At 49.3% G+C, this 26,976-nt stretch overlaps 2 protein-coding genes across 10 annotated transcripts in view; one reads left to right on the top strand and one right to left on the bottom strand.

Moving 5' to 3' along the window:
* Positions 1–21,625, top strand: part of Unkl (unk like zinc finger) — a 46,885-nt gene extending 25,260 nt beyond the window's left edge. For 3 of the 8 annotated variants that reach the window (XM_034506236.2, XM_076937147.1, XM_076937148.1), the window contains exons 10-15: positions 4,792–4,969; positions 15,745–15,828; positions 16,403–16,630; positions 17,371–17,573; positions 17,697–17,951; positions 18,875–21,625. In XM_034506236.2, coding sequence (XP_034362127.1) covers positions 4,792–4,969; positions 15,745–15,828; positions 16,403–16,630; positions 17,371–17,573; positions 17,697–17,951; positions 18,875–19,030 — 1,104 coding nt within the window. In that variant the 3' untranslated portion in view covers positions 19,031–21,625. Of the gene's footprint in view, positions 1–4,791; positions 4,970–8,665; positions 8,876–15,744; positions 15,829–16,402; positions 16,631–17,370; positions 17,574–17,696; positions 17,952–18,874 lie in introns of those variants that run through there. The other 5 variants (XR_004607095.2, XM_076937146.1, XM_034506238.2 and 2 more) reach the window with 5 other exon arrangements.
* Gnptg (N-acetylglucosamine-1-phosphate transferase subunit gamma) lies at positions 21,603–26,975 on the bottom strand. 2 transcript variants are annotated; one of them, XM_034506243.2, is made up of 11 exons: positions 26,864–26,975; positions 26,723–26,780; positions 26,583–26,650; positions 23,066–23,120; positions 22,915–22,998; positions 22,740–22,833; positions 22,551–22,665; positions 22,388–22,470; positions 22,185–22,316; positions 22,009–22,090; positions 21,603–21,924 (listed from the first exon to the last, which is right to left on the bottom strand). In XM_034506243.2, exons 1-11 carry the CDS (start codon positions 26,913–26,915, stop codon positions 21,827–21,829), a joined length of 921 nt encoding a protein of 306 aa, XP_034362134.1. In that variant the 5' UTR covers positions 26,916–26,975; the 3' UTR covers positions 21,603–21,826. The 2 variants fall into 2 exon arrangements, with proteins under 2 accessions (XP_034362134.1, XP_034362135.1); XM_034506244.2 differs by having other exon boundaries at positions 22,185–22,304.
* Position 26,976: the final 1 nt, after the last annotated feature.

The raw sequence follows: 26,976 nt of genomic DNA, 5'->3' as shown, positions 1-26,976 counted from the left end.
CAGCATAGCATGGCTTTCTGTTAGGCCTTTACATGCACTGCATGTCTTGTCTCCTGCTGAGCTGAGCCCTGTCCCAGTGCCTACTTGTTCTGTAATTATTTTTTTCTTTTGCTCATAAGTCATGTGTCCTTTGTTTTACTGTTAAAAATATTTAAGCTTGGTGATAGCAATAGCACAGGCCTTTAATCCCAGCACTTGGGAGGCAGAAGCAGACAGATCTCTGTGACTTCAGGGCCAGCCTGTTCTACAGAGCTAGTTCCAGAACAGCCAAAGCTACACAAAGAAACTCTTCCTTGAACCACACCTCCTAGCTCCCACCCCCCCAAATTGTGTTCTACCTTGAAAAAATAAATCAAAGCCTTATAGCAGTTTTCTCTGGGAAACACAGGTCCTTCATTCAGTCAGCTGAAGCCACCATAACAAAGTGTCTCAGACAGAGACTTGAGCAACAGAAATCTTGAGGTTAGAGACTGAGGTAAAAGTGGGGTCAGGTGGTGCCTCTCCTGGTCCCATAGACATGTGTGCTCACTGGCCTCACAGGGTTATCCCTTGGTGCATGCCTTTGTCCTCATCTCTTTCAAGGACAGTGACCTCATCATAACCTACTGTGTCTATAAAGATTCTTGAGTCCAGACTAGGTCACACCCAGATGTCTTGGTCAGAAGGGTTCCCACATCCAGATTTTAGGGACACTGTTTAGCTCACACTCCCATGTTCACAAGCCTAGCTTGTTTCTGGGAGTGGACATTAGTGGCTATGGGGAGCTTCCCGTCTGAGGGAATACAACTTGTCTGTGTTCATTAAAGCTCCTTAGCCATTCCTGGTCCTGTGATGGGGGCTTCATGTGCTCTCAACCTCAGCTTCTTATCCCCAACCAGTTTAGCTTCCTTATGTTGGTTCAGACTAAGTTGTCTGTTTAGAAAACATATTTTTGTCTGGACACAGCTGCCCTAACGATTCAAGGTCGTTTGTGATTCCTTTCACCATAATAGAACGGCGAGCATTGCAAGGCTACATAATCCATGCCTGTAACCTCAAATCCTAGTACTTGGTAGGCCAAGTCAAGATCATAAGTTCAAGGCTAGCCAAGGCCACACAGTGGAACCCTACCTCAAAGAATGAGTGAATGAATGAATGAATGAATGAATGATCAATCAGCACTGGCTCAAAACTTGCTCTGGGTGAATTGTCACTTCCTCTCCTTCCTGTGATTTCTGCTATCCTCACGGAGCCAGTGCATGGAAAGGAGGTGAGGCATTTGTGGATCACAAGGACAGAGTATTAGTTGGGGAAAGTGAAGGGTACTAGAAACTGGTGGTGATGGTGTTTGCACAGGGTGGATGTATTTAATGCCACAGAAGTGTACAGGAGTTAGCTAGGTCTGGTGGTCAGGCACATAAAATCCCAGCTAGTTGGGAGCTTGAGGCAAGAATATCACTGAGTTCAAGGCCAGCCCAGATTTATAGTCAGGGCCTGTCTTAAAGGTTAAAAATAACGGGCTGGATGGAACTCAGTGGTGAAGAGTGCTTCCCTAGTGTCTTAGTCAGGGTTCCTGTTGCTGTGATGAAACACCAGGACCAAAAGCAAGGTGTGGAGGGAAGGCTTGTTTTGACTTACACTTCCATATCACTGTTCAGCATTGAAGAAAGTCAGGACAGTAATTCAAACGGGCAGGAACCAGGAAGCAGGAGCTGATGCAGAGACTGTAGAGAAGTGCTGTTTACCAACTTGATTGTCATGGCTTGTTTAGCCTGTGTCTTAGTTAGGGTTTCATTGCAGTGGAGAGACTTCATGACCAAGGCAACTTTTGTAAGGGACAACATTTCATTGGGGTTGGCTTACAAGTTCAGAGGTTCAGTCTTTTATCATCAAGGTGGGAGCATGGCAGCATCCAGACAGGTATGGTGTTGGAGGAGCTGAGAGTTCTACATCTTGTTCTGAAGGCAAAAAGACTGAATTTCTTCAGGCAGCTAGGAAGAGGGTCTCAGAGCCCACCCTCACAGTGACACACTCCAACAAGGACACACCTCCTAGTAGTGCCACTCCCTGGGCCAAGCATATTCAAATCATCACAGCCTGTTTTCTTATAAACTCAGGAACAATTACTTAGGTATGGCACCACCCACAATGGACTGGGCCCTCACCTATCAGTCACTAATTAAATGCCTAGGACTGGAGAGATGGTTTAGTGGTTAAGAACACTGGCTGCTCTTCCAGAGGACCTGGTTTCATTTCCCAGTATGCACATGGCAGCTCACAACTGTCTGCAATTCCAGTTCCAGGGGAGTCTGACAGATAGCATGCAGGCCAACACTAGTACACATAAAATAAATGCAAGTCCTTTAAAATAATAATGATAATAAAGAAAATGCCCTATATCTAGAGATAGTTTTTCAATTGAGGTTTCCTCCTGTCAGGTAATTCTAGCTTTTGTCAAGTTGACATAAAACTAGCTAGCATATCTAGTATGTGTGAGACCTAAAATTTGTCCTCAGTACCACATAGATTGAAGAATAAGAGCCAGCCAGATAGTTCAACAGGTAAGAGAGCTTGTCACTGTGCACGGCGACCTCCAGCCAGATAGTTCAACAGGTAAGAGAGCTTGTCACTGTGCACGGTGACCTGGGTTTGATCCCAAGACCAACAAGGTTAAAGGAGAAAACTGACTCCGAAAGTTATCCTCTGACCTGGACACACAAGTATCCATACACACACACACACACACACACCCCAATAAATAGCATTAATAAATACCAGAATGGTTAAAATGATTGATTTTATTCTGTGTATATTTTAACAACAGAAAAGAAAAGAGAAGGAAAGAAGGAAGGAGAGAGAAAAGCCAGATAATAAACTTGCCTTTAGAGGAGGCATGATATCCCTTAGTGGTGTCTCTCTCGCCCTGGCCAGGAGAGGCCCTGTCTGCCTCTCTCATTGGAAACTTTTAGGTTGATCCATTGTGGTTGTACTTTTGTGACCATTGTGACTTGGAGGACATAATGATGTTAGTAATTTGTAGGTTCAAGCAGCCTCCTGGAACCTTTACCTAAGGGAGAGGGGTGAATCCTCTGCTTGTGTGACTGGAGGAGGGGCCTTGTCATAGTGTCTACCACGCTGTCATGATACGTGCACTGATGAGAGAACTCCAGGTGTGACTGTCACCCTCACATCTGGGAAGGAAGAGGATGGTGCCTCAGTGCCCTTGATAGGATCTGGTGCCCCAGGCTGTGTGTCAGTTCCCAGTTGAGGCCCTGGTATCCCACAGCCCAGTTAATATTGCTGCTGTACTCACACTATCAGGCAAACATGAGATTGCCTGCCTGAGCCGCCAGCTTGGCCTGACCCTGCCCTCAGAGCAGGCAGCTGTGTTGACGGCTTGGCAATAACACTGTGCCAGCTTGTAAGGTCTCTGCATTGTAAGGTCTCTGCATTGTGCCGACTTGTAAGGTCTCTGCATCCTTGGTCTTCTGCTTTAAAGTCCAGAAAGGTGTTGTTGGTTTTGTTGTTGCTGTCTTAGTTTTTATTACTTTATTGTATGTCTATGTACCATATGCATATCTGGTGTCCACAGAGGCCACAATTGGGAATTGGAATTACAGAACGGTTGTGAGCTGCTGGAAATCAAACCTGGGTCCTTTGGAAGAACAACTTAACTGCTGAAGCACAGATTCTATCTAGAGTCCTGGGATTTTAGGCCTGAAGTTTCTTTTCTACTAGACACAGTCTTATGGGGTAACATGTTCCCCTCTTATTTGGGGAGAGGTGTGTGTGTTCCTAGTGGTATTGGACTTAGGTGAAGTCTGAAGTTTAAGGTAGACAGGTGGAGGGAGCCAGTAGTGATTGTGACCCAGAATGTTGGCCTCTCAGTTGTCCTGGATAGACTTCAACTTGACTGACTGGAACCAGCTCATCTGAACTTGTCCCACTGGTGAAGGTGGTAGCTGAGAGACAGCACAGGGACCTACAGATTCTGTACCTGTGCCTGCTACGTGCATGGTGGGAATACCACTGAGTTGTTGGTTCCCAGATGTGATGTGTGATCTGGTGGTCTGTAGAGAGCTGTTTCACCTCAAGCTGGTAACCATTTCTTTCAGCCAATGGCTGTGACTTGCTGTGACTTTGTCCTCTGTCTTTGGCTGAGGCACTTGTTACTCCTGGGTGTGGGGTCCCTGGGTACCCTGTGGGACTCATGGGGGATGTGAGTTACCTGGTGTTGTCTCAGGAAGGTATGGTGAGGCCCAGGATTCAGGGACTGTTTTTTCTCAATATGAGAATCCCAGGTTCAGCACATAGGTTTGATTTTAGTGTGTCTATTATATGGAGACATGCCGAGGGCCCCAGCTGTGATGCTGTGTTCCCTGAATCTAGCCCAGGCCCCGTTTCATATCATCTGACTTGTTCTATCTGTTGTCTGTCAGATAGAGATGGTGCCAGTTTCCCCATTTCTCACTTTTCTGGTCTCTGGGTGGGTGAGAACTTGGGAAGGGCAAAGAGGCTCCTGGGAGGCTGGAGGGAAGGGTCAGCAGGTCCTCAGCCCCTGGCCTGTCACAGATTGTGCCTGCTGGGTAGGTTTTGTCAACAGACAGACACTTTCTAGATATGTTTGTCTGAGTGACAGCAAGGCAGCCTGTCGTGGTCAGTGTATGCTAGTGAACACCCCTCTGTGATACCTGAAATGTTGGCTGTCTTTATGCACTGCACAGGGAAGTTGGCAGCCCGTCCATCTGCCGTGGCTCTGCTGCTGCTGTGCTTCCGGCAGTACCTGCTCATGTCATTTGTGTTTTTTAACAGAACCACCTTGCTGTATTCTCAGTGGTTCACCCACTGGCTCCCAGCATAAGCTCCAGTGTGGCATCTAGCCTGGCATCCAGCACTGGCTCGGGTAGCTCCTCCCCCACCACGCTGCCTACCCTCCCTGCCCGTGCTCTTCCACTGGATCCAGCTGGCAACACTGTGGAGGCAGTCATAGGTGAGTCCACACTTGTTTTCCTTGGCACGACCTGTCGCACTTGGTTGTAGAGGTTCAGGATGCTCTGCTCTGTAGAAAAGCCAGAGGCATCATGCGTTTGTTGTTTCTCTGCTGTGTGGAGCTTAGGAGTGAGTGCAGGATATGTGGAGCCCACATCATACACTGCACACAACACCGAAGATCATGTCAAGTGGACCTTCTGTGCTTGAAGCCACTAGAACATGAGGCTAGGGAGAAGTGGAACTAGAAACCGTGATGAACTAAAGGTGGGATTGATGACAGGGTCAAGGGGAGCGTTGTGATGAAGCCTGGAACAGGTAAACACAGAGCTTCAGAAGCAGCCAGCTTCATGGACTTTTTTTTAGTACCTAGGAGTCATTCATCGAGGGAGGACCAGTGTAGTAGCAGCTGGGCTAGGATGATGTATCAGGGCCTGAAAGTAGCCAAGAGCCTGGGCAGAAGGCTGGGATAAGTTAAGCAGATAGGCTGAGGCCAAGAGGGGTGAGGGACCTCTAGAGACTGCTCACAGGTGCTTGTGATCACAAGTGCCATGCTCTGAGCGGCTATAGTCTGTAGCTACACGGGCCTAGCTGATGCAGCCTGTAGTAAGAGTTTCCATTTCTTTAAAAACACAGGAATGTTATAGGAATATGGCTTTATTTTAACCTCAGATGGGATATGGGGCTGTTTCATTCATATTCTCACAGCAGCTATGACTTGCCTTGTGCTCTCTAGCAGGGGTGTGATTTTGCTCACTGCAGATAGTTTTTGCAAGTGTGTAACATTTGCCATTCTGGTGACTTTTTAGAGGGTATATAAAAACTCCAATAGGCCAGCTGGTGGTTGGATGCAGTTTTTGGCAGTTTGTCGCATGTTTGAAGAGAGGAAAAGGAGAAATTAGATATCCTGCCTGTGAAGATCAACTTGCCCCAAGGAACTGAGGCCCTAATCAGCAGGAAGCAGTCTAATGATGTGGCCCCCACTGCCCTTCCTTTTTCATCTTCTCTCTGTTGCCTTTTTCTTTCCTCAAAATGGAGTTTGGGTTTCCCAGGGCGGTTCCCTTTAAAACTGTTTCTGTATCTGGTTTGCATTCTCCTCTTTTACCTGCTCCCTCTGTGCTAATCCATGCTGTATTTGCATCTTTTCTACAGGTCCTGCTCAGTTCTCCACTCTTTCCTCTATGGTCTTTGTTGTTCTTCCTGTCTGTGTTTCTCCACTTGGTCAGTTTTCCTTTAACCCGTCCCTGTTAGCTTTGGACATAAGCCTTTTCTACGTTAGGGGAAATCTCTTCCTCATCATTTGATAAAAGCATTTCCTTAGTCTCTGCCTTTTGTGAAATGTCATTCATGTTTGTCTGTGTGGTTTGGGCTGAAGGTCTGTAATCGTTACACTTTCCCTTAGCTGAAAACAGTCCAGCTCTGCTCCTTGCCGTTCTGTGCTCACTAGGGCCTCGTTAACCCCAGGCCTAACTTTTTTTTGTTTAGTTTTTTTAAAGATGTTAATTGTTTTATTATATATATATGAGTTTGCTTAAATAAATGTTTATGCAGGGCATGTACAAGTTGCCTGTGGAGCCCAGAAAGAGGGCATTGGATCCCCTGAAAACTGAGTTACAGACAGTTGTGAGCTGCCTCATGGGTGCTGAGAATTAAATCTGGGTGCCCTGAAGAGTAGCCAGTGCTCTTAATCATTGAGCTACTCCTCCATCCCCCAGTGCCTGTATCTCACCCTCCTGACTCTTCTAGTCTACCATAGAGTCGCCCTCCTCCCTGTGACCTTGGGAGATACTCAGAAGAATGGCATGTGTGGTGATTTTAGAGGTGTGTGTGGAACTAGGAAGACAAGCCCTGTAGCTTTGGGACAGTTACGCTGCCTAGGTATCAGAATACAGGTGTCCATATTGATGTACAAGTAGCAAAGTGGCAAGCCCTACCTAGGGGACGCTATCCATGTAGGCCAGCTAGAGCCCTACATTGGATGTAGGTTGGGAGTGATGCCCCAATGCTGGCAGAGAGTCCCCTTTACCATCCTCAAGGGACAGTAAAGACAGTCCTGTACTACATGAAGACTACTAGGGAATCTTGGAGCTGGTGATGTGCTACTAAGGCTTCTGGGAAAGCACAGTGGGCTCTGCACCACAGCTGCCTAAGGAGGAGTTTCTTGGGTACAGTATGTATGTGCCATCAGTACCTTTCCAACCTTGATGTTACTCGGGATAGACTCTGGGTCTTCCATTCTGCCACAGGTAACTTTTCTAAATCACTGCATAATCTTGTGCCTAATGTGGTCTCCTTCTCCATTGGAAGACCTGAGTTCCCTGGGGGTTCTGTGTGTGTCTGTCTCACCTGAAGAACCCTCTAGAATTCAGACTTATCCAGCATCAGGTGGCCCTAGTGCAGTGGGAACGGCCACCTCCATCTCTGCTGTCTGCTTCAGGGAGAGAGGGAGGGAAGTTCTGTAGGTCTTCCTAGGTGCTGTGTCTGCAGGATTCTTGCAGATGGACCACGGCTGGATCTAGAGGCTATCCTGCAGTTACCTCAAGCACTTGCCCACTCCCACAGACTCCTTGATGTTCTGAGAATCCAACTGGCCTCAGGACCTGCCAGCCTTCTGTCTCTGGCTTTCTAGAGTGAAAGTAGCAATGGTACGGACGACATGCAGCAGAAGAGTGTTGAGAGGAAGCTAGCCCTGGCCCTGAGCAAGCACCAGGGTGCCACGGGCACTGAGTGTCTCAGGTGTCTCCGACTGGCAGACACCTTAAGTACAGTAATTCTCCTAGCCATTATTTAATGTGTGATGCTTGGCCACAGCCACACAGTCACAAAGTTGGAAAATGCATTTTTTATTTGTTTTGCATTGCTGGGGATAGGACCCAGGCTTCAAGTCTGCTAGGCACCTGTTTTTGTTTACACACAGTGTATTGTAGTTGGTGCTTCCTGGTTAAAATAGTGACCATTTCTTTCCTCACTGCAAATCCCCTAGACCCTGCTAGCTGAGGTCATATGTAAATCTAGATGGGTACTGTAATCTCAGTGCTTGAGAGGCTGGGGCAGGAGGACCACTTTTATATCAAGACCCTTCCTGTCTCAAACCAGCCTCTTCTGTAAGGTTCCCATCCTCAGCATTGCCTGACAGAAGGCAGTGGGTTCTCTTCCCAGTATTGGGTATCCATGGCTCCTAGGCACTCAGTCCTTGTCTCCACCCAATAGCCAGCCTGACCCACTTGCTCCAACCCCATGGGGTTGGCCCTCGCCCTTTTTTTTTTTTTTCTTTCAGTTTTAGAGGGTTGAGGAGGTCATAGACTGGGGGGCAATGTCTTTGTGGGGCGGTTTCCTTTTATTTAAATGAAGCCAAGTGCAGAATTTGCACATTTAAGAGGTGCAAGGGCAGTGCTCCCCCCACCCACCCACCCCCCACCCCCGCTTCTGATAGTCAGTGTAAGCCAGCCTCCGGTTCTTGGCTATGGAGGACTCAGCCCGTGAGGGCTCCCTAAGCTCACCCTCTCCACCGCCCGCCCCCGCACTTTGCCGCCACCACCTCCCCATCCCCGCGCGTGCTCCGCCCCCTCTCCCTCCTCCATGAGTCAGCCTTTTTGCTAAAACCTGCCTGCTCTTGCACACCTTGGTAGGCAGGGGGCGTGGCCTGGTCCTGGGGGGGGGTCAGGGTGCAAAGCGTGAGTGGGCGGGGTCTGCACACCGGTCGGGCCAGCGGCTGGCGTAGGCGGAGCGCGAACTAGGCAGGTTTGAATCCTTAGTGACAGACAGCCAGCCCGGGCTGCGGAGGATATGAGTCAGCAGCATTGACAGTGGCTGCGGCAGATCCCGGTCTCGCGTCAGCCCAGCACCAAGTTGTGGGTCGTCATTTCTCGGCGCTTTGGAACGAGCATGCGTCCTCCCTCCTTCCCAGGTGTGCGTCCTCTCCCACCTCCGGCGCGGGTTCCCCAGGAGGCTCTGTCCTATACTCACATCCTCCCAGGTGGTGTTTCCCATAGCGCGCATCTACTCAAGTGGTCTCCCCCCTTGACGCGCGTCTCCCTCAGAGATCGTCCTGGTCGGCCAGCGTATCCCCAGGTGAAGTAACCCCAGGTAGTTTTCCTTCTAAGTGCACCCCTGCCCAGGTGACGGTCTTGGTGCACATCCTGTCAGGTCATTTCCCTTCAAAATGCATGTCCCTTGGGGTGCATGTTCCCCGGAAACCATGTACCTCTTTCACGGTGAGATCATGAGATCTATGCCGGATTTTTCAGGCTGCAAAAGGGTAACTCATGTGCCTGCTTTTAATTTTGTTGGTGCTGCTTACCCAGGGTCCTGTAGCCCCCTGCGGCTTGTGTTCTTCTCCCTTGTGAACTAGTTCCCCCAGTTCTTCTAACTATCCCAGTTCAGAGTACAGATATACTGGTTGTTGGTGTTCCTCTGTTCGGTAGCTGCAGGTAAAGCTCCCATCCTGTCTTACCTTTAAGTCCTTCTTGCAGTCTGTGTGGTGTTACTTCATATATCCCTGACCCTGGAGGGCTGCAGCACCTTTTGGATGTGCTGTGTCATATTGGGAGCTGGTGATGCCTGGAACAATACCTAGCAGGTCTCTGCTGTTGCTGTTGAGGTCCAAGTGGCTTCAGGTCATTTGGTGGAGCTAGTTCTGGGTCAGGAGGCACAGCCTGGCCACCAAACACCTGCAGTTTATGTAAGGAGGCTCACCTAGATTTCTATCTTTTTCTAAGTTGGTTCTTCCTTTTCAGCATGATTCAGAAGTACTGGGTGTGGTCTTCTGGAGCACTAGGTGTAATGAGGTTGGAGAGAAGAGCCTGATGGACTAGGGTGTAGGATGGGTCCCTAAAAAGCACTCAAAAGAGTGGGGTAGTCCCTTGGGACTCTGGGTTCTGAATTAATGCAGACAAGGCCCAGAGGCTTCCCCAGACATCCCTTTCTTGTTGCTGTCTTGCTGGTAAGGGAGACATCCCTTTTTTGTTGATATCTCCAGGGCAGTGGCTCACACCTTGTGCCAAGCTTCAGTTAGGGTTGGTTGCAATGTGCATTTCTGAGCTGTATGTACTGTGTAGTGCAGGGCTGTCTTAGCACCTGGGGCTCCGCTGGGTCACAGAGACCCTGACCAAGGAAGACAGGTTCCCACTCCATGCCTTTCTTTGCTCTTCAAAATGAGTTTTTGCAACTTTGTCAGAGGCACTAGAGCAGCAGGACTGTCTCTCACTTAATTCTCCCAGGCTTTAGGTACAGAGGTTGCCAGTCCAGGTTGGAATTCCTGGATGGCCTCCCTGCTCCAAATCCAGTGTAAAGGATGGGCTGGAGCCCTGGCACTGGAACAAGAGGAGGATAGGGCAGGTCACTGTGTGGAAGGATGGGAGCATATCCTCAGTCTGCCTGCTTTGGCCAGCTCTGTTCACATTTACTTGATTAGCACACAGGATTTGGAGGTTGATGAGATCTGGGACTAGTAGGACATGCTCATCAGTAGCTTATGGAGGAGGACTGTGGCCAGGAAAGACCCACGGGGAAGCTTTGGCTACCTCACTGAGGGCCTCAGGCTTGAGAGGCTAGAACTTCATAAAAGACAAGGCTTGTTCTACAGGCTGTAGCAGTGCAGGGATGGCCAGAGGATGGGTGATGGGAGCCATGAAAACTGACTTGGGTCTTCATTGATGTTGGATTGAGAGAGAGGCCTGTGCTCAGCTTTCTGTTGTTGAAGAAGAGGCCTTGAAGCATGCCTCCTCTCAGGAGACACCTGCTCTCCCTAGCAGACTGAGAGATAAGGGGTAGGATGTGGTGCTGTGGCGTGGCCATCTAAGACATGGAGAGAGGGAGTAGACAGTGTTGTGAGGCATCCACCATGGGTTTACATCAGCAGAGTCTTCATCAGCCACATGGCAACTACACTGGGTGTTCAGGACTGTGCGGTCCCAAGCCTTTCTCAGAGCGGGCTGCTTGTTTGTGTTTGTTTATTTGTTTGAGAGAGAATTTTACTGTGTAGCCCTGGCTGTCTTTCAGGGTGGGCATTTAAGCACAAAAAACATATCCTGGGTTGACATATGTCAGTTAGCAAGAACAGTTAGCCAGAAGCAGGGTTAGCACATTCAGGGACTTTCCCAGGACTATGGACTTTGATAAGTGGGGTCTTTTTTTTTTTTCATTTTTGGAGGTTCGAATTTTGCTGCCTATCTGCTGGGTTTTAAGGCCTCAATGGTATTTCTGTCAGAGAGTCAGTTGTGCTAAGATCTTGGGACCTACTAAGGTCTGGGGGCCTGTTGCAGTAGGGCTCCAGAAGCCACTGTATAGGCTATGACCAGGCTATGGCGAAGGCCACAAGACTCCCAGAGAGAAGCTGCATGAATGGGGTGCAGAGAGGTGGCCTAGGTTTGGAAGAGGACGCTCTGTAGAAACAAGTACCTTGAAAGAGACAGAGCTGGACAGAAGGATCTAGAAAGCAAAGGAAAGCGTAGGACTTGAGGAGGTTTGAGGATGAGAGGGTAGGAAACGGCAAAGATGGAGCTGGGGCCGGCCGTCGTCTCGCCCAGTTTGGTATGCACTCAGCAAGGGCAGGAGTTCTGTGAGTGGAGGGCAGGGCCTGGAGTCCGTGGGGCAGACATGGGAAGGGGGTGTACCCAGGTTGGGTTCCTTCATTGTGGGTTAAATTGTATCTCCCCAAAAAGATGAATCTAGTTTAGTAGTAGGGAATCAAGTTGAGTGATAAAGTGTTCGTGTGTGGCTCAGGTTCAGTCACCAGCGTGGAGGACACAGTGTGAACATGTCCTCATTTGGAATTAGGAGCTTGGTCATCAAAATGAGGTCATTAAGAGTAGGCCTTGATGTAGTGATGGTGTCCTCTAAGAAGAAACATGGACACACGAGTAGGGAGCAGGATTGTGACAGTGGAGACTGAGTTAGGATTCATGGAGTCCCAAGCCCAGGAAGATCTGAAGCCCCAGGAACCTGGTAAATACTCCCTGTAATGACTGTTCCTGTTTGTCAACTGGAATATATTTGGAATGAACTACAATCCAGAATTGGAGGGCTTACATGTGATCCTGATCTTGAGGCTGGGAGATACAAGCTTCTGACCTGGATCTTGGCATGGAGATCTTGAGGCACAGTGCTTAAGAACCCCAGGAGATCAAGGCAAGGGGATCTCTGAGTTTAAGGTCATCTGGGACAAAGCAAGTCCCAGATCCAGGCGTGGTGGCACACACCTTTAATCTGGACCACACCTTCTGCTGGAGACCTACCTAAGGGCACTAGAAGAAGGAAGGCTCTTCTTCACCTGCTTGCCTTGTGGGACTGAGCAACTGCTAGATCCTTGGACTTCCAGTCACAGCTGCTGCTGACCATTGTTGGGGAGTTGGACTACAGACTGTAAGTCATCAACATATTCCCTTACTATATAGAGACCACCCATAAGTTCTGTGACTCTACAGAACCCTAATACACTCCCTAAGTCAATAGAAAAAATGCCGGCAGGTCTGCATACTTTGTTTTTGGAACTTGAAGCCTGCAAGACTGTGAGATGATGAACTTCTGAGCTGAAGCTGCCCAGCAAGTGGTCCTCTGTCCCTTCAAACCCAGGGTACCCATGGTCCTTGATCATCTGAAAGGCCAGAATACCAGCATCTCTCTGCCCCAGGCTGTGTGAAAGTGGCGGCTCCTGTGGCAGGAGGCACTTAATACAAGAAGGGCCTCAGAAGCTTGGCCAGGAGCAAGTGTCCATGGGGGGCATACTGCAGTCAGGAAACCTGTGCAGCGGGAGGCCTGTGCATTGGGATGGTGGCCTGCTTTCCTTCTGTGTTCGCTCTCTGATGGCAGGGTTTTTTTTTTCCTAGCAACTTGTTTTTTTCTTCCCTTGTGATTCTCTTTAGTCAGTTGACATACTAGCCTGGTTCCCAGATCTCAGGGCATCAGGGATGACAGAAGTGTATTCTGGGACAGCCCTATCTTGCCTGCACTTTATCTTGTCACTGCTGTCCTAAGCCTACCTACACTGGGTGGTGTAAAAAGGCGTTCCTCATCCAACACTGTAGCCACCTGTGGCCACAAAACAACTGGGTTCACCTGAAAGGGGGGCTGGGAAAGAAAGGGGGACGGAGGGCGAGAAGAGATGAAGCCAAGACAAAGTTCTCTGATCAAGGCTCAATGCTTTAATGTTCAGCTCTCAATTTAAAGGGAAAGGCCCAACCCAACCCAAACTCTTTCTGGTTTAAGCAGGAGATGGGTGGAATAATCCGACAATCTGTTCTTGATCACCGCAGGAGATATCTCAAGGCAAGCCCAGGGACAGTTCTTATAAGTCCCGTGCAGCCAAAGTGGGTAACTCCACCTAGATCCTATCACTTGGTCTGTTTTGGTAAAAAAGATCTCTCAGGCCTGCTCAAGGCTGGGGGAAGGGCACACAACACCTGGCATTAAGGGTGTTAGGACCATGGTGTCCAGTATCTAGGCGAGGAGCCCTGGATCCCAGACCTCAGAGTCTTGCCAGCCTTGCCACTCACCTCTTCTGAATTATACTCAGACCTTATTGGAATGGCTCCTCTTTGAGAGTGGTTGCCTGTGTATTTCTCTCACCCCAGCCTTCTAAAGAGTAGAGATCCATGCACTGAGTGGCGCTCTGGCTCCTTGGCCACATGGTACAAGATGGAATGTTTTCTCTTGGGTACTTTAACATCCTGACTTCAGTGCCCTGAAGATTCCTTTTGTCCGATGAGTAAGTCTTTTCACGGCTCTGGTAATGAGGTGGATGAGGCTAGGTCAGATGGAGCTGGGATCCGGTTGTGCCAGTAGCTCAGGAGTAAGTTTAGAAACAACTTAAGCCACAGACGATCCACTCTGGTCTGAGTAAGCATGATAGGTGCCACACAGCCATGAGAGGTTTCTCAGGAGTCAGGGGCATCCAGCTGCTGCTGCTTCTTGGAGCCACTGAGAAGCATTTCTCAGGAGAGGTGTGTTCTGTCTTTGGCTCAGATGGTCACCATGAGGCTGAGCAGTGCTCACTGGTCCTAAGAATGATAATCAGAGAGACCAGGAAAGGATGGTATGTCTGGGTTAGGGATGTAGTGTGCACTATACGGGTTCCCATAGCTCCGAAGGGCAGCTGGGACTGTACCAGGGTTACCCTCCCGCTCTCTGTGATTATAACTATTTGAATTCCAAGCCACTCCTTGGCCACAGCTAAACTATGGGTTGATCTAGTACACTGGCCCTGCCTCTCCCTCCTTCACTTTGTGATAAACATGCTTCCCTGCATTCTTGCCCTGGCTAAAATGTGTCTGGCTCTGTGCTAGGTAGAGATGCACCTTCGGGCAGTAGGAGTGTCCTGGCCCACCTAAATGTCACTAATTGAGCAGTGACAGTTTTGCCTGAGCATTTTCATATGAAGTCTCTAATGGACATGACCTTGAGGATTTGGTGACAGTGGTCCCTGGAGTTTTATGCCACCCTGTATAGAGAGGTTTTCTTACAGTCTGTGAGCTATCTGTCACTCTGTTGTGGAGAGGCCCTTTGTCTACAGCAAGGGACCTAAAGGGAAAGTTTGGGGTTTTGTTGTTAGTGGGTTTGTGTTGTTCTGTTTCTTGAGGTAGGCTAGCTTGCAGCATAGCCTAGGCTAACCTGGAATTCACAGTCCTTCTGCCTTGGCCTCCCAGTTGCTGGAATTTCAAGCATAGCCACCACAGTATGCATGTTATCTCGAAGTTGAACTCAAGAGTTTTGGGGACTGAAGGGGCCTTAGCCAACAGTGGAGATAGAACTGAACCACATAGCATACATAGACTTCACAGATGTACTGTGAGGAGTCAGAATGGGAGGGAGAGACAGTTGTCACAGACACAGTGACAGACAGTAGCGGCAGCTGCAGTCTCACTGCTTCTCAATGCAGGATTCCTGCATAAAGTTGGACTGTGACTGTATTTATTGAAAGTGTGACACAACACACAGGCATGTTCCTACAGCCAGTGCTGGCCCTCCTCCCTCCCCTCAGATGGCTGTGCAGGCCATCCAGAGTGCCAGCTTCCTCACTACATGTTCCCTGAATGGAAGCCCTGCTCTGGTTGTGGAGGTGTGTCCTGGTCTCATCCTGTTCCTGAAACTCACTTTGTAGACTAAGTCAACCTCAACCGTAGAGTGAGTCTCCTGCCTTAGCTTCTGTGGTACTGTGTATTCTACCACACCAGCAACTTCTGCCTTTGAGGAGACCGTCTTGGGGCTCAGGTCTTAGGTCCTCAAGGTGTCAGAGTTCATTATCCTAGTGTTTTCAACCTAACAATGGCCTCAGCACCATTTTCCTGTCAGAATTGACCTCCTGTAAAATGTTTAGTAGTTGAATGTATTTCTTGGTCAAATTTTAATAAGTGGTTAGAAGTAAAAGCAGAAACAGCTGGGCATTGTGGTCCATGCCTGTATGGTCCCAGCACTTGGGAGGTGAAGGGCAAGAGGATCAGAAGTTAAGGTCATCCTTGGCTGCATAGTGAGTTGAGGCCAGTTATGAACTACATGAGATCCCATCTTAAAACAACAAAAAGCAAACCAGAAGACCTTTGAAGCAGAGCACCTGTGGGCCAGAGCTGTGGGTGTGGCTGCTGCAAGGTGATTGAGGTGGAACACCTCTGCCTGTGGAGGAGAAAGCAGCCTTGTTGGTGAGCAGAGTTACCATTGGGTGGCAGGGTGGCTGCTTTGCTCCAGCTAGGTGCATGTTGGTGGGTATGGGGTCAGGGATTCATTCAGAGAGGTTTTGTTTTCTTGGCTGAGAGGTGAGTGGGTAATGCCCAGTTTATTTCACAGGTTCTGCCTTAGATCTTCGTCTAAGTGACATAAACATTGCATCCTTAGATAAAGACTTAGAAGAACAGGACCTTGGATTGTCCGGTGAGTGCCGAGTTGAGCTGCTCCTTTGTCTCCATGCATGCTGCCTGGCTCACTGTAGGGATTGGGGAGGCATCTGCTGGGATCCTCCTCTTAGAGTTTTCTTGCCTCTGCCACTTGCCTGTATGGCTCAGCTTCCTACTGCTTCCCGAGTTTACCTCTGTGTGACAAAGCAGCCTCTTTTTTTTTTTTTTTTTTTTGACTTGGCCAGGGGCTCTCATGAGGAAACAAATTGTTTTTAGTGCTGTGTGGCATAGAGAGAGGTTTCTGTTATTTCATTATTTTCTTCATTCTGAAAGTTATTTTCTCAGTTTCAAAAGAAATCAACCCATCTTAGAGCCCTGGTGGTTCTGTGAGTATGGTGCTAATGAGTTCCTGGCTCTACCAGGACACTCCTGAGTTGTGGGGGCCTGATGACTGCACCCCTCTGGGTGCTGGCCTGGTTCCTCTGACATGATCCTGCCCCTGTGTATCCCTGGTGTTTAGCTGCCTGGTTACTGACCAGGCTTATGGGCAAGTGGTTCCATGGCAGAAATCCTGCCTGCCCTTGTTTACTCAGCCTCCCTCCTCCCACCAGGTCCCAGGTCGCTGGCAGGCTCAGCACCCGTCACCATTCCGGGCTCCCTGCCCCGCTCGCCATCCTTGCACTCGTCCTCATCCCTGTCCACCTCCCCACTCAGCTCGCTCTCCCAGTCCCTGTCGGGGCCACTCGTCTCCTCGGCCATGACGCCCCCCCAGCAGCCACCACCCCTCCGGTCGGAGCCGGCTACGCTGGGCTCTACAGCCTCATCTTACAGCTCTTTAGGTGCGTGCCTGGGCGAGGGTCCCTCCCCGCCGGCTTTGGGTCCTGGAATAGGCCCTGTCCAATCTGGTCCTGGGTGTTCCTGACTGCAGGACTCTCATCTCTGCAGTTTTGTGTCTTGAGAGGAGCACCCCCTCCAACCTATGTGACATAGCCAGGAGGACAGACATGTCTGCTGCCCACAGCTGGGCATTCTCACAGCACTCCACATCACAACCTCCTGCTTGCCAGCTCTCAGGGCTCTGGGCCAGCCATACATGGAGCTACCATAGGGTCCCCACAGTATGCCTGGGGTTTATTATATGATGCAGGCTGTGAGAGGAAGCTGGTGTGACAGAGCAGCAGGACTCTGTCTTCTGCTCTCACTTTTACTAAGTTCTATACATCTTCTGTAATCTGTTATATCTCAGACTGTGCCCATCTCTGGATGTGTCCGTCTTATCTGCTAGTTAACATACATGGGCGCCCTGAGAATGAGAGCCCTTCTGAACCTCCAGGACCTGCTATGTAATGAGAACTGATAGGGCTAGGAACTCTAAACCTGATTTTCTGTTCACTCTGATTTTCCTGAGCCAACTGGGCCTCATTTAGGAGAGGCAGTCCGGAAGCTGAGGCTTTAGGAGTCAAGAGCAAGTGACGTAACAGGGTACCAAGGTGGGTGGCCAGGCCACGAGGGACAGAAACATGCTGCAGGCCCTTGGGTGCAGCATGAGCTTTATCATCCCTGTTTCTCCTAAACTCAGGTTTGAATGGCGTCCCTGGGAGCATCTGGGACTTTGTTTCTGGCAGCTTCTCTCCTAGCCCATCCCCCATTCTGAACTCTGGCCCTTCGGCTTCCTCAAGTGCAAGTCCAAACAGTGCTGAGCTGGCACGGGTCAGGCGACAGCTAGATGAGGCCAAGAGAAAGATCAGGCAGTGGGAAGAATCTTGGCAGCAAGTGAAGCAGGTAAGCGTGGAGAAGGAGGGGCTGGGGAGGAAAGGGAAGAAAAGGTTTGTTTACACAGGCAGGGCAGGTGAGCATGTGGACAGACAGGCAAGGCTGCCTCCTGCATAATGTCTTGGGTTTCAGGCCTGTGATGCCTGGCAGAGAGAGGCTCAGGAGGCCAAGGAAAGAGCCCGTGTGGCAGACAGTGACCGGCAGCTGGCCCTGCAGAGGAAAGAAGAGGTGGAGGCCCAAGTGAAGCAGCTGCAGGAAGAATTAGAGGGCCTGGGTTTGTCCTCACTGCCAGGGCTTCGGAGCTTGGGTGACATCAGTGACATCCCTCTCTCCAAGCTGCATTCTATCCAGAGCCAGCTGCGCTTGGACTTGGAAGCTGTGGATGGGGTGAGTCCTGCCACATCATAGCTGTCACTTTAGGGGAGGGCGAAGGGGACTAGCTAGTGAGGGGCCTGAGATCTGGCCAGACATTGCTTCTCCTCCTTCCCTGGACTCTGGTTGGTGCTTCTCACATGTGTCCCATTGACCATAGCCAAGGTCCAATTGCCACATGTACTTTTGTCTCCAAGATGCAGCCTCTTGGGCTTTGGCCACTTTCAGCCACAGGATCCTACTTAGTACTTACTGTGGGTAACCTGCTTCCAGCCTTTCTTGTGGCCAGAGTGACTTTGCCTCAGGACTAGTTCCCTGTACACACCTACTCATGCGTGTGTCACACACACACACACACCCCTGGGGTTGGGGGGGGGTGCATCTCAAGGGAAAGTGTCTCCTACTAACTGCTCTCTCCTGTGGACCCTTGGTCAAGTGTCCATCCCAGGCCTGTCACTCAAAGGATTGTGGCTCACTGTTCTGAGATACCATCATTTGCTTGGTCTTACCCAGCATGACCTACACAGCCTTGCACCCTGACTCAACTAGGGCAGCAAGGGAAAGGACAGACATAAACACCCCAGGGACACAGCAAAGCTGGGAGCTGATGGGCTGTGCAAGCTCTGAGAATCTTGGTGTGTTTATTGTACAGCACAGGGGAGATAGCATGGAGGAGTTAGCTTTGTAGGTAGGTGGGTCTGTAGGTGAACAGTCTCAGGAGACATCTGAGAGAAGGAAAGTGCATGCACTTGCTAGTTTCTGCATACACTGGTCAGCTTCTAAACTCATTCTTGGACCAGAGGAAGGCTGATTTCTGTTTAAAGGCTTTGGTTATGTCTGTGTCAGCTGTACACATCTACCCAGGACTCCACTTGCTCTACACATTCACTCAGGGCCGCCTTGGCTCCCCACACTCACCAGCCACCTCTTCCCCACAGGTGATCTTCCAGCTCCGTGCCAAACAGTGTGTAGCCTGCCAGGAGCAGGCCCATGGCACTGTCCTGCGGCCCTGCCAGCACCGTGTCTTATGCGAACCGTGTGCAGCCAGTACCCCTGAGTGCCCCTACTGCAAGGGCCAGCCCCTCCCATGGTGACCAGAGCCAGACCCATTTCTTCCCTGGTGAGCAGTACAAAGGCCTGGGCATACCATGTGCCACTACAGTGTCGCCTCCAGTACCCCACGCCAGGATGTGAGTTCATGCCCACTGTCCAACGGCCTTTCATGTTACCTTTTTTTTCCCTATCATGTCCCACCATCGGTGTCAAGATACTATCAAAAAACCTTTGAGGCGCCACCAAACCCACTGCCTGTCCCCTAGGCAGGTGGCATGTTTTGGTGCCCCCAGTCCTGAGGCTGCTGTGGCCAGGCCAATGGGAGGTCAGGCCTTGTCAAAGCACTTTGTAAACAGAGGAATTAATTAGACATTATAAATTGTATAAGCTGCTTTCTAGGCCCATGGTTTTAATATGCGATAACATGAAGCTTTATAAGTATACTGTGAACTTGAAGTTTCCTGTCAGTTTGTGGTTAACTCATAGTACGTTATTTCATATGTACATATGTACGTATTTCATAGTACGTAGATTTCATATTATGAAACTATTTAGAAAAGGAACATTTATCTAGTAGTGAAGAACTAGAATTTTTTACATTTTAAAATTAAGTGCAAACAAATAGTATTTATAAGCAGAGAATGGTTATTGAAAGACACATATACATTTAGATGTTCTTAATTTTATGAAAGGAACTAATTTTCCTAAACATGTGCAGGTGCACATGTATGTGGAGTTTTATATTCCAGTATCATAGAGTGATATCCAGAACTCTGTCTTGCACTTATGTGATCCGTGGCCACTTCCAAGTGCCTGTGCCTTGCAAGAGAAGTGAAGGAATTGGTTCATTTGGTTTTTTTTCTTCTCCCTTGAAAGACAATTTCATGCTAATGAAAAATGCAGCAAAGGAATCAGATATTCAGAGGAGTCCAAGATCTACTCGGGAAGGAGCTGTGCTCTGATGTCTTGTCTGTAATGGCAACGGTGCTTTGTAACCTCTGAGTCGCCTGGGGCACCCCAGCTTGTGCTGAACAAAGGGGCTGTGAACCTGAGACTGCATTCTGCTGCACCTGTGACCACCCTCACCTCTAGCTGATCCAGAGATGCCCAGAGGCGTGTGCCCATGACAGTTTTAGCACACATCTGGTACCTGAGCTGTACATGATAGTATCAGAATTCATCATGTGACCAGCAACCATTGCTCTGCAGCAGCATCCAAGGCGAAGGCAGGGCTGCTGCTCACAGCTTGGCCTCAAGCCTATGGCTCAAATTCTGCTGAGACTGTATCTAGGGTCATGGCTTCAGCCCTCTACCATAAAGACTGGGACTGTTCTGGAAATCTAGGGAGGAGACATCTGTCCAGGTGACCCCTGCCCATGGTGGCAGACCTAGACAGGGCAGGTATCCTACCTGCAGGTTCTGCCCAGGCCTCCAAGTGGTTCTCCTTCCCTATGGCTTTGCCAAAGACTTTTAATAGCATTTTTTAAGTGCAAAGTGACTAGATAAAACGTTTTTATCAGTGACCAAATTAGAATGTATTTAATATAGTAGGAAATTTAAAAGCATTTTTTAATATAAGACAAACTGTTAGAAAAGGCCTATCATTTTAAAGGAAATGGATCTTCAACATTCCACAGCTAGCCCACTACTTAATAAGGTAACTATTGACCTGATTTCAGTGACTTTTGTTTTTAATTATAGTGATAATGATTTATTAGCTCAGTACCTAGATCATGTGTATTTTGTGCTACTGTTACCATGGTTTAAGATTGTTTATTTTTATTCATATTTATGCACTGTTTCCCATGTCAGGCCTTTGGTCTCGGTGGTAACAGGACAGTGTTTGTGATTGATAGCTCATCTGGACAATTTCAAGTTGTAACAGTTACAAGCATTAAGCTTTAGATTATATGTAAGCTACTCTGGCTGTTACCTCCTCCTGGGCTGACATTCCAGGCTAGGGGTGGAGCAGTTCTGGGGCTATTGTGTGATGGCTGGGGAGGCAGGAGGTAGTGCACACTGGGTCCCAACCCATAAGGGGAGCTTTCCTGAGCATCTGCTCTTATGGAATCAGGCTGAGCTCTGAGGACAGGTGTGCAGGGGAAGACCAAAGAACTTCCCAGAAGGGGCCACTTTTCCCATCCATTCCAGACCTCTTATGAGCTGAGGCTTCTAGGATCCACCCTGGGTGGGAAGGGCCAAGAAGGGGAGCGAGGGGCTTAAGGCCTGTATGTGGGTAATGGAGGTGGGGCCATGGGTCTAGGAACCGAGACCCACCATTGTCCTGATGCCTGTTGTCTTCTAACTCTCTAGTGTTAAATAGTAACAGTGAATGATAGTGTCAGAGTCTTGTGTGCCTGGCTGGCAGGCCTTTCCCCGGAATGGATGTGCATGTGGACTAACTTACGGAAGCCTTGTGTGCATTTGTTCTCAGACATTAGTTGAGAATGTTATGTGAATGGAATCTTCTTAACCCAGATGGTCATATTTATAATACATACCCATTTACTTTAGTGAATTGTTAAAGTTGTTAACATTTGTTTAAATTTTTTTACAATAGCATTTATGCAATGGTTTACAGAAGTCATGGAGTTATTTTTTATCAGTATGGAATTAATTAAAACTTCCAATCTTTATTTTGTCTGAATCTTTGGGCACAACAAAGGCTGGCCAGCAGGTCCCTCATGTTTGTCATGACTCTGTGTGGCCTAGAAGATGCCAAAAGAAACCATGTCTACATCACACCAGTTTTGTGCACTCTGCTGAGACCATACCTGGTCTCTCTGTGAAAGGACACCCAAGGCTCAGGATATTTCTATTCTTCATGGCCACTTGGATCACAGGATGTTCCCACGTAGTCCTGGGTCACCCCGCAGCTGCTCTGAGATTGCACCTATGGGGAGCTGCTGACCCAGGTGCTGAGAGTGAGTGGTTTCTGCCAGAACAGGTAGCACAGTAAGGATCTGCCCCCAGAGCTGCAGGCCCCAGTGTGGCTGGCAGCTGACTAAGGCAGACTGACCTGTAGGCTGAGTGTAGGGGATTCCATGCTGTTCCAGCAGACTCGTCAATCTCTGTACCTCCTGTGACAGCTCTGCATGCGCCTAGACAAGATTGCCAGCTGGTCAAACCATGGGGGGATGGGGGCTATAAAGGACTAGGGACCCCTGTAATCTTCCCCCTGTCCCCAGACTCTACCTTTCTACAGTTGTCCAGAGTCTCAAGCCCCAGGCCCTTGGAACCTCCTGCCAGCTGGGTGGGATGGGTTTCTCCTGGGACCTTTAAGTAGCCAGCATCCTCAAAAAGTACCCTCAGCAACTTCTCATAGCCCTGAAGGTAGAAGAGGTAGGAGGAAAACCTGGTAGCATAAGCAATGGGACACCCCCCGAGTGTGCACCTACCTGCAGTGTGATCAGCTCGTCTGCCAGGTCCTGTTCCACCTGGTCCCAGCGCTGCTGCAGGGCCTCTGGCAGGGTTGGATACACTACAGACAGCAGGAGCCAGACATTGCAGTCTTCTGTCTACCCTCTGCTTCCCTGAACCTGCCCCTACCCAAAGGCCTACCTAACAAAGAGTGGGGATGGCAGACGAGAGGGGTCTCGAATGTCAACGCATAGACACAGGTGCTTGGCTCAGACACATGGGCCAGTCGGTTGATCTTTCCACAGGTGAGCTCCACCTGAGAAGAGAGCCTCAGTGGCTGGTGGGGGCAGGGGGTTGCTCTCTACCACCTGCATTCCCTGTGGGCCTCACCTTGCTCTTCCTGCTCCGGGAGTGGCAGGAATCTCCGTCAGTCATCCACATGCTCGTGAAGGTGTTGTTGATGATTTCCCACTCGTGCCAGATGCTGGGGAAAGGGAGAGGCAGCAAGGCAATGCTGTGGGGCCTAGGCAGCAGACATCACCACTGCCACCGGAGCCCAGCTTACCCAAGGATCCCGCTGTAGGCATTCCAGCGGAAGGTCTGCTCATGCTGGGTCACGTTGTGGAAAGGGCAGAATTCATACTTGTACCTGGGAGCACAGGCACATCAGAAGCTCTGCAGGCTAGACCCACTCCACCCACCAGCCTGGCACTCACGTGGACTCCACTAGGCTGAAGCACTTGCCAGCAAGTCTGAAGAGATGCAGGGGCCCTGGAGGAGAACAGGACAGCAGTTCAGTGTAGGTGTAAACCTCTGCTACCCCTAAAGCTAGAGGCTAAGGTAGGCAGGAGGCCAGAAAGCCCCAAGCTCTTTTCCCTGTATGACTGGGAATGTTAGAGGCTGGCTTACCTAACTCCTAGGGACTGACAAACTCATCTCCAGACCACAGAACTGGTTGTCTGTGGCAAGACTCCCATGCCTGTTCTGTGGAGGAGGCCCCCAGTGTCTGTCTAGGCTGTCCATAACCTTTAAGAACCTAGTTGGAGACTTGACCACAGACCCATTGGTGAGACCATCCTGTAGCCAAGAAAGGTGTGTAGGAGTGAGTGTGTGTGTGTGCACGTGAGTGCACACGTGTGAGTACGTGTGCTCACGGATGTACTCATGAACCACCACAACCAACCGAGAGTTTTTAAATTTCAGGTTAAAATTATACATTTAGTGTGATAACCATGGGGATTTAGAATTCTAAGTTGGTGTGGGATTTAGTAACAGACCTTTAATCCCAGCACTCGATAGGGAGTAGCAAGTAGATAGATCTGAGTCTAAGGCTAGCCTAATCTATACAGCAAGTTCCAGGCCACCCAGGGCTACATAGTGAGATCCTGTCTCAAAAATTTAAAAAAAAAAAAAAAAACCATTTAAAAAGAAAATCTAAACTGCAACCTCATAGAAAGGATTGCTTTACTGCTCAGGCCCAGGTTTGTAATTCGTATCTCTGATCACATGCTCAAACTATACTTGGATGTACAGTCAGTTCTTATGCATTGATCTTTTCTATTGCAGCCTTGATAACCATAGCCAGTAGCATGTGTCTTTCTCATTCCTGTCTCTAGCTACTATAGATAGCGTCATTCCTGCCTTAACCTAGCTGTTGTTTGATGTCCTCTCAATCCAGGCTGAGTGGCTTCACTTGGTGTTCCTGCTAGGACAGGTCTATTGATTCTCCTGCAAGTTCTGTTATTTAGGAAAATACCTGCCATTTTGAGGAAGTGTGCCAGGCACTCAACCTAGGGACCTCAAACATCTATTCTGAATTCTGATGGCAGACAGGCTGAAGTGAAGGAGTGGAGCAGACACACTATATGAGAAAAATAAGAACAAGAATTGGAGCCTGGAGAGATGGCTCAGCAGTTAAGAGCACTGACTGCTCTTCCAGAGGTCCTGAGTTGAATTCTCAGCAACCACATAGTGGTTCACAACCATCTGCAATGGGATCTGATGCCCTCTTCTAGTGTCTCTGAAGACAGCTACAGAGTGTACTCATATACATAAAATAAATTTTTTTTAAAAATTGGTTCTCTGAAAAGATAGCAAAACTGACCCTTGAGAAGCTGGGTGTGGTGGTTTCATGCCTGTGGTCCCAGCACTGAGGAAGCTGAAGCAGGATGGGTGTGGTACTGGCACCAGTAATGGGGAGGTGGCTTATTCAGAGAAGTGTGTGCTGTGTAACCACGGGGAAACTGAGTGCATCCTCAGTGCCCACATGCAAATCTGGATGCCAGCAGTGTCAGTGCTGGAGGGGCAGAGATGGGTGGGGGTCTTTGGGACTTGTTGGACAACCAGCCTAGCTGAATCCTTGAACTTTAGATTCAGTGAGAGACCCTGACTCTCAGTAAGGTGGCAAGCAGTAGAGGAAGACACCCAACCTTGACCTCTGGCATCCACACACAGACACACACAAATACATACGTTACACGCTAAAAGTGAAAACGGGGCTGGAGAGATGGTTGGGTGGTTATGAGCACCTGTTGCTTTTGTAAAGGATCCAGGTTCAGTTCCTAGCATGTACATACATGATGGCTCACAACTATCTGTAACCCCAGTTCTAGAGACCCAGCGCCTTCTGGCACAGGTATTTCACACAATATGGCACACAGACAGCAAACAAGCAAAACAATAAAATAAAAGTTTAAGTAAAAATAAAGTGAGCAAACCTGTAGCCTGACTAGGAAAAGCAAAAATTTGAGTAAGTAAAACCAGAAATAAAAGTTGGGGTATTTGCTACCAACGCCACAGAAATAAAAAGGATGATTAGTAACTGTGAACCAAGGGATGAATGTAGTTGAAACTCACAAGTTCCTCCAAAACCCAGAGAGTGGCTGCGAGGAAGTAGCAGATATGAGTGAACACATCTGTCAAGTTAGGTATTTTGTTGCAACCCATCTCCTAGGCTGAATAACCCTTCAACCAAGAAGGTTTCTGTTACCCCTCTTCCCATCTCTCCACTCTCTCCTGCCAAGACTATCCTGGAACTTACTGTGTAGCCCAGACCTGGTCTTTAATTAATGATCCTCTTCCCATAGCCTCCCAAGTGCTGAGATTAGTCTTGTGACAACCTATGCACACTCTACATAGCTCAGTGGTTAGGAGCACTGACTGCTCTTCCAGAGGTCCTGAGTTGAATTCTCAGCAACCACATGGTGGCTCACAACCGTCTGTAGTGGGATCCGATGCCCTCTTCTGGTGTCTGAAGACAGTGACAGTGTACTCAATACATTAAATAAGTAAATCTTTAAAAAAAATAATAAAAGCAAATATCTGTAGTACTGGGTGCTTGGCAACATCTGGCCCCTCCTAGCCAACCAAGGCTTGGAAGGGCTGTGAAGAAATCTCCACATCTTACACACACACAAAAGCTCACAATGTGATAATAGGTCTTTGGACTCCTGTGTCTATCAGGAATGTCCCAGCACTGCTCCCAAAACTGTCACCTTATGAAAGGAGAGAAGATAACAGTCGAACATCTTCAGAAGCCCCAGCTGGGGCTACCTCTTTCCCAAGGGAACCAATGCTGCAAACCAACGTGCCCAGCACACCTCAGATAGTGGGTTACCAAATCCCCAGAGTGCAGCCCTCAGCTAGTCAAGGTCCCTATATGCTGACCAGCCCTGAGCCTCCTTCAACAGCTTGTCTTGCCCTCTTGATGAGTCCTTCTAGGATTTTAGTCCCAAATTTCCTGTGTAAAGAATCTTGACCATGCTAGTGCCCTCTCCACTCCCTAAGACCTAGAAAGGGCTAGACACACCTGGAGTGTTAAATCTTCATACCTAACACCTCTGCAGCTCCTAATCCGTCTAAGCACCTATGGAGAGTGGAGACTTTAGTATCATGCAGGTCAGCTTGAGTCTACTATGAAAGACCTGTGCCTTAAAAACACAAAAGTTAGGGAGGGATGTAGCCCAATGCTTGAGCGCTTGCTTGCCTAGCCCTAGGTAATCACCAGCCCTGGGAGGGAGAAGCATTGCAGTTCCAGTATATACTCCAGAGCATTTCAAACACTTTAGATTCAGTGAAAGACCCTGACTCTCAGTAAGACAAACAAATACGTAAACCTTCAGCGAGTACATTATCAGAGTCCTTCGTCCAAGGCACCCTTCCCTCTCGAACCGAGAGCTTTTTTCGACCCCCTCAGTCAGCACCTCGGCCAGCTCCGCACCCTCACGCACTCACCGGATACAGCTGAAGGCTCTCTCTTGGGCTGAAGGCGGCTTGCCTGGGGCAAGAACGGGTTATTCAGCCTAGGGAACAGAGAAGGTCAGAAGAGCCAGCCACGCTCGGCCCCCAAGCCGCAGGACCGCGATCCGCCTCACCCGAATGTGTTGGGCTCCTCCACCACCTTCATCTTCCCGGCACGTGTCGGCGCCGGCCCTGCGGAGAGCGAGGTGATGAGCGGGGAGCGGAGGCGCCGGCAATGCCGGCGTGCGCGGGGCTATGCGCGCGGAGCCACTGACCCTGCGCCGTGAGTTCCAGCAACATCAGGAAGCCAGCCAGCCGACCCGCCATCGCTCCCAGGGTCGCACGGTCACGTGAGCGACAGCAGGAACTGACTTAACTCAAAGCCGGA

This window comes from Arvicanthis niloticus, chromosome 6 (genome assembly GCF_011762505.2).
Source record: "Arvicanthis niloticus isolate mArvNil1 chromosome 6, mArvNil1.pat.X, whole genome shotgun sequence".
In the NCBI taxonomy this organism is placed as follows: Eukaryota; Metazoa; Chordata; class Mammalia; order Rodentia; family Muridae; genus Arvicanthis; species Arvicanthis niloticus.
Note: the sequence above shows the minus strand (reverse complement) of the source record. Positions and strands in the feature narration are given on the sequence as shown.

Excerpts from the sequence above, each read along its gene's own strand:
- Gnptg (XM_034506243.2), bottom strand. The coding sequence starts at position 26,915 with ATGGCGGGTCGGCTGGCTGGCTTCCTGATGTTGCTGGAACTCACGGCG. Across the intron at positions 22,999-23,065 it reads TTCAGCCTAGTGGAGTCCAC|GTACAAGTATGAATTCTGCC; the intron begins GTGAGTGCCAGG and ends CTGTGCTCCCAG. Across the intron at positions 22,471-22,550 it reads CCATCCCCACTCTTTGTTAG|TGTATCCAACCCTGCCAGAG; the intron begins GTAGGCCTTTGG and ends TGCTGTCTGTAG.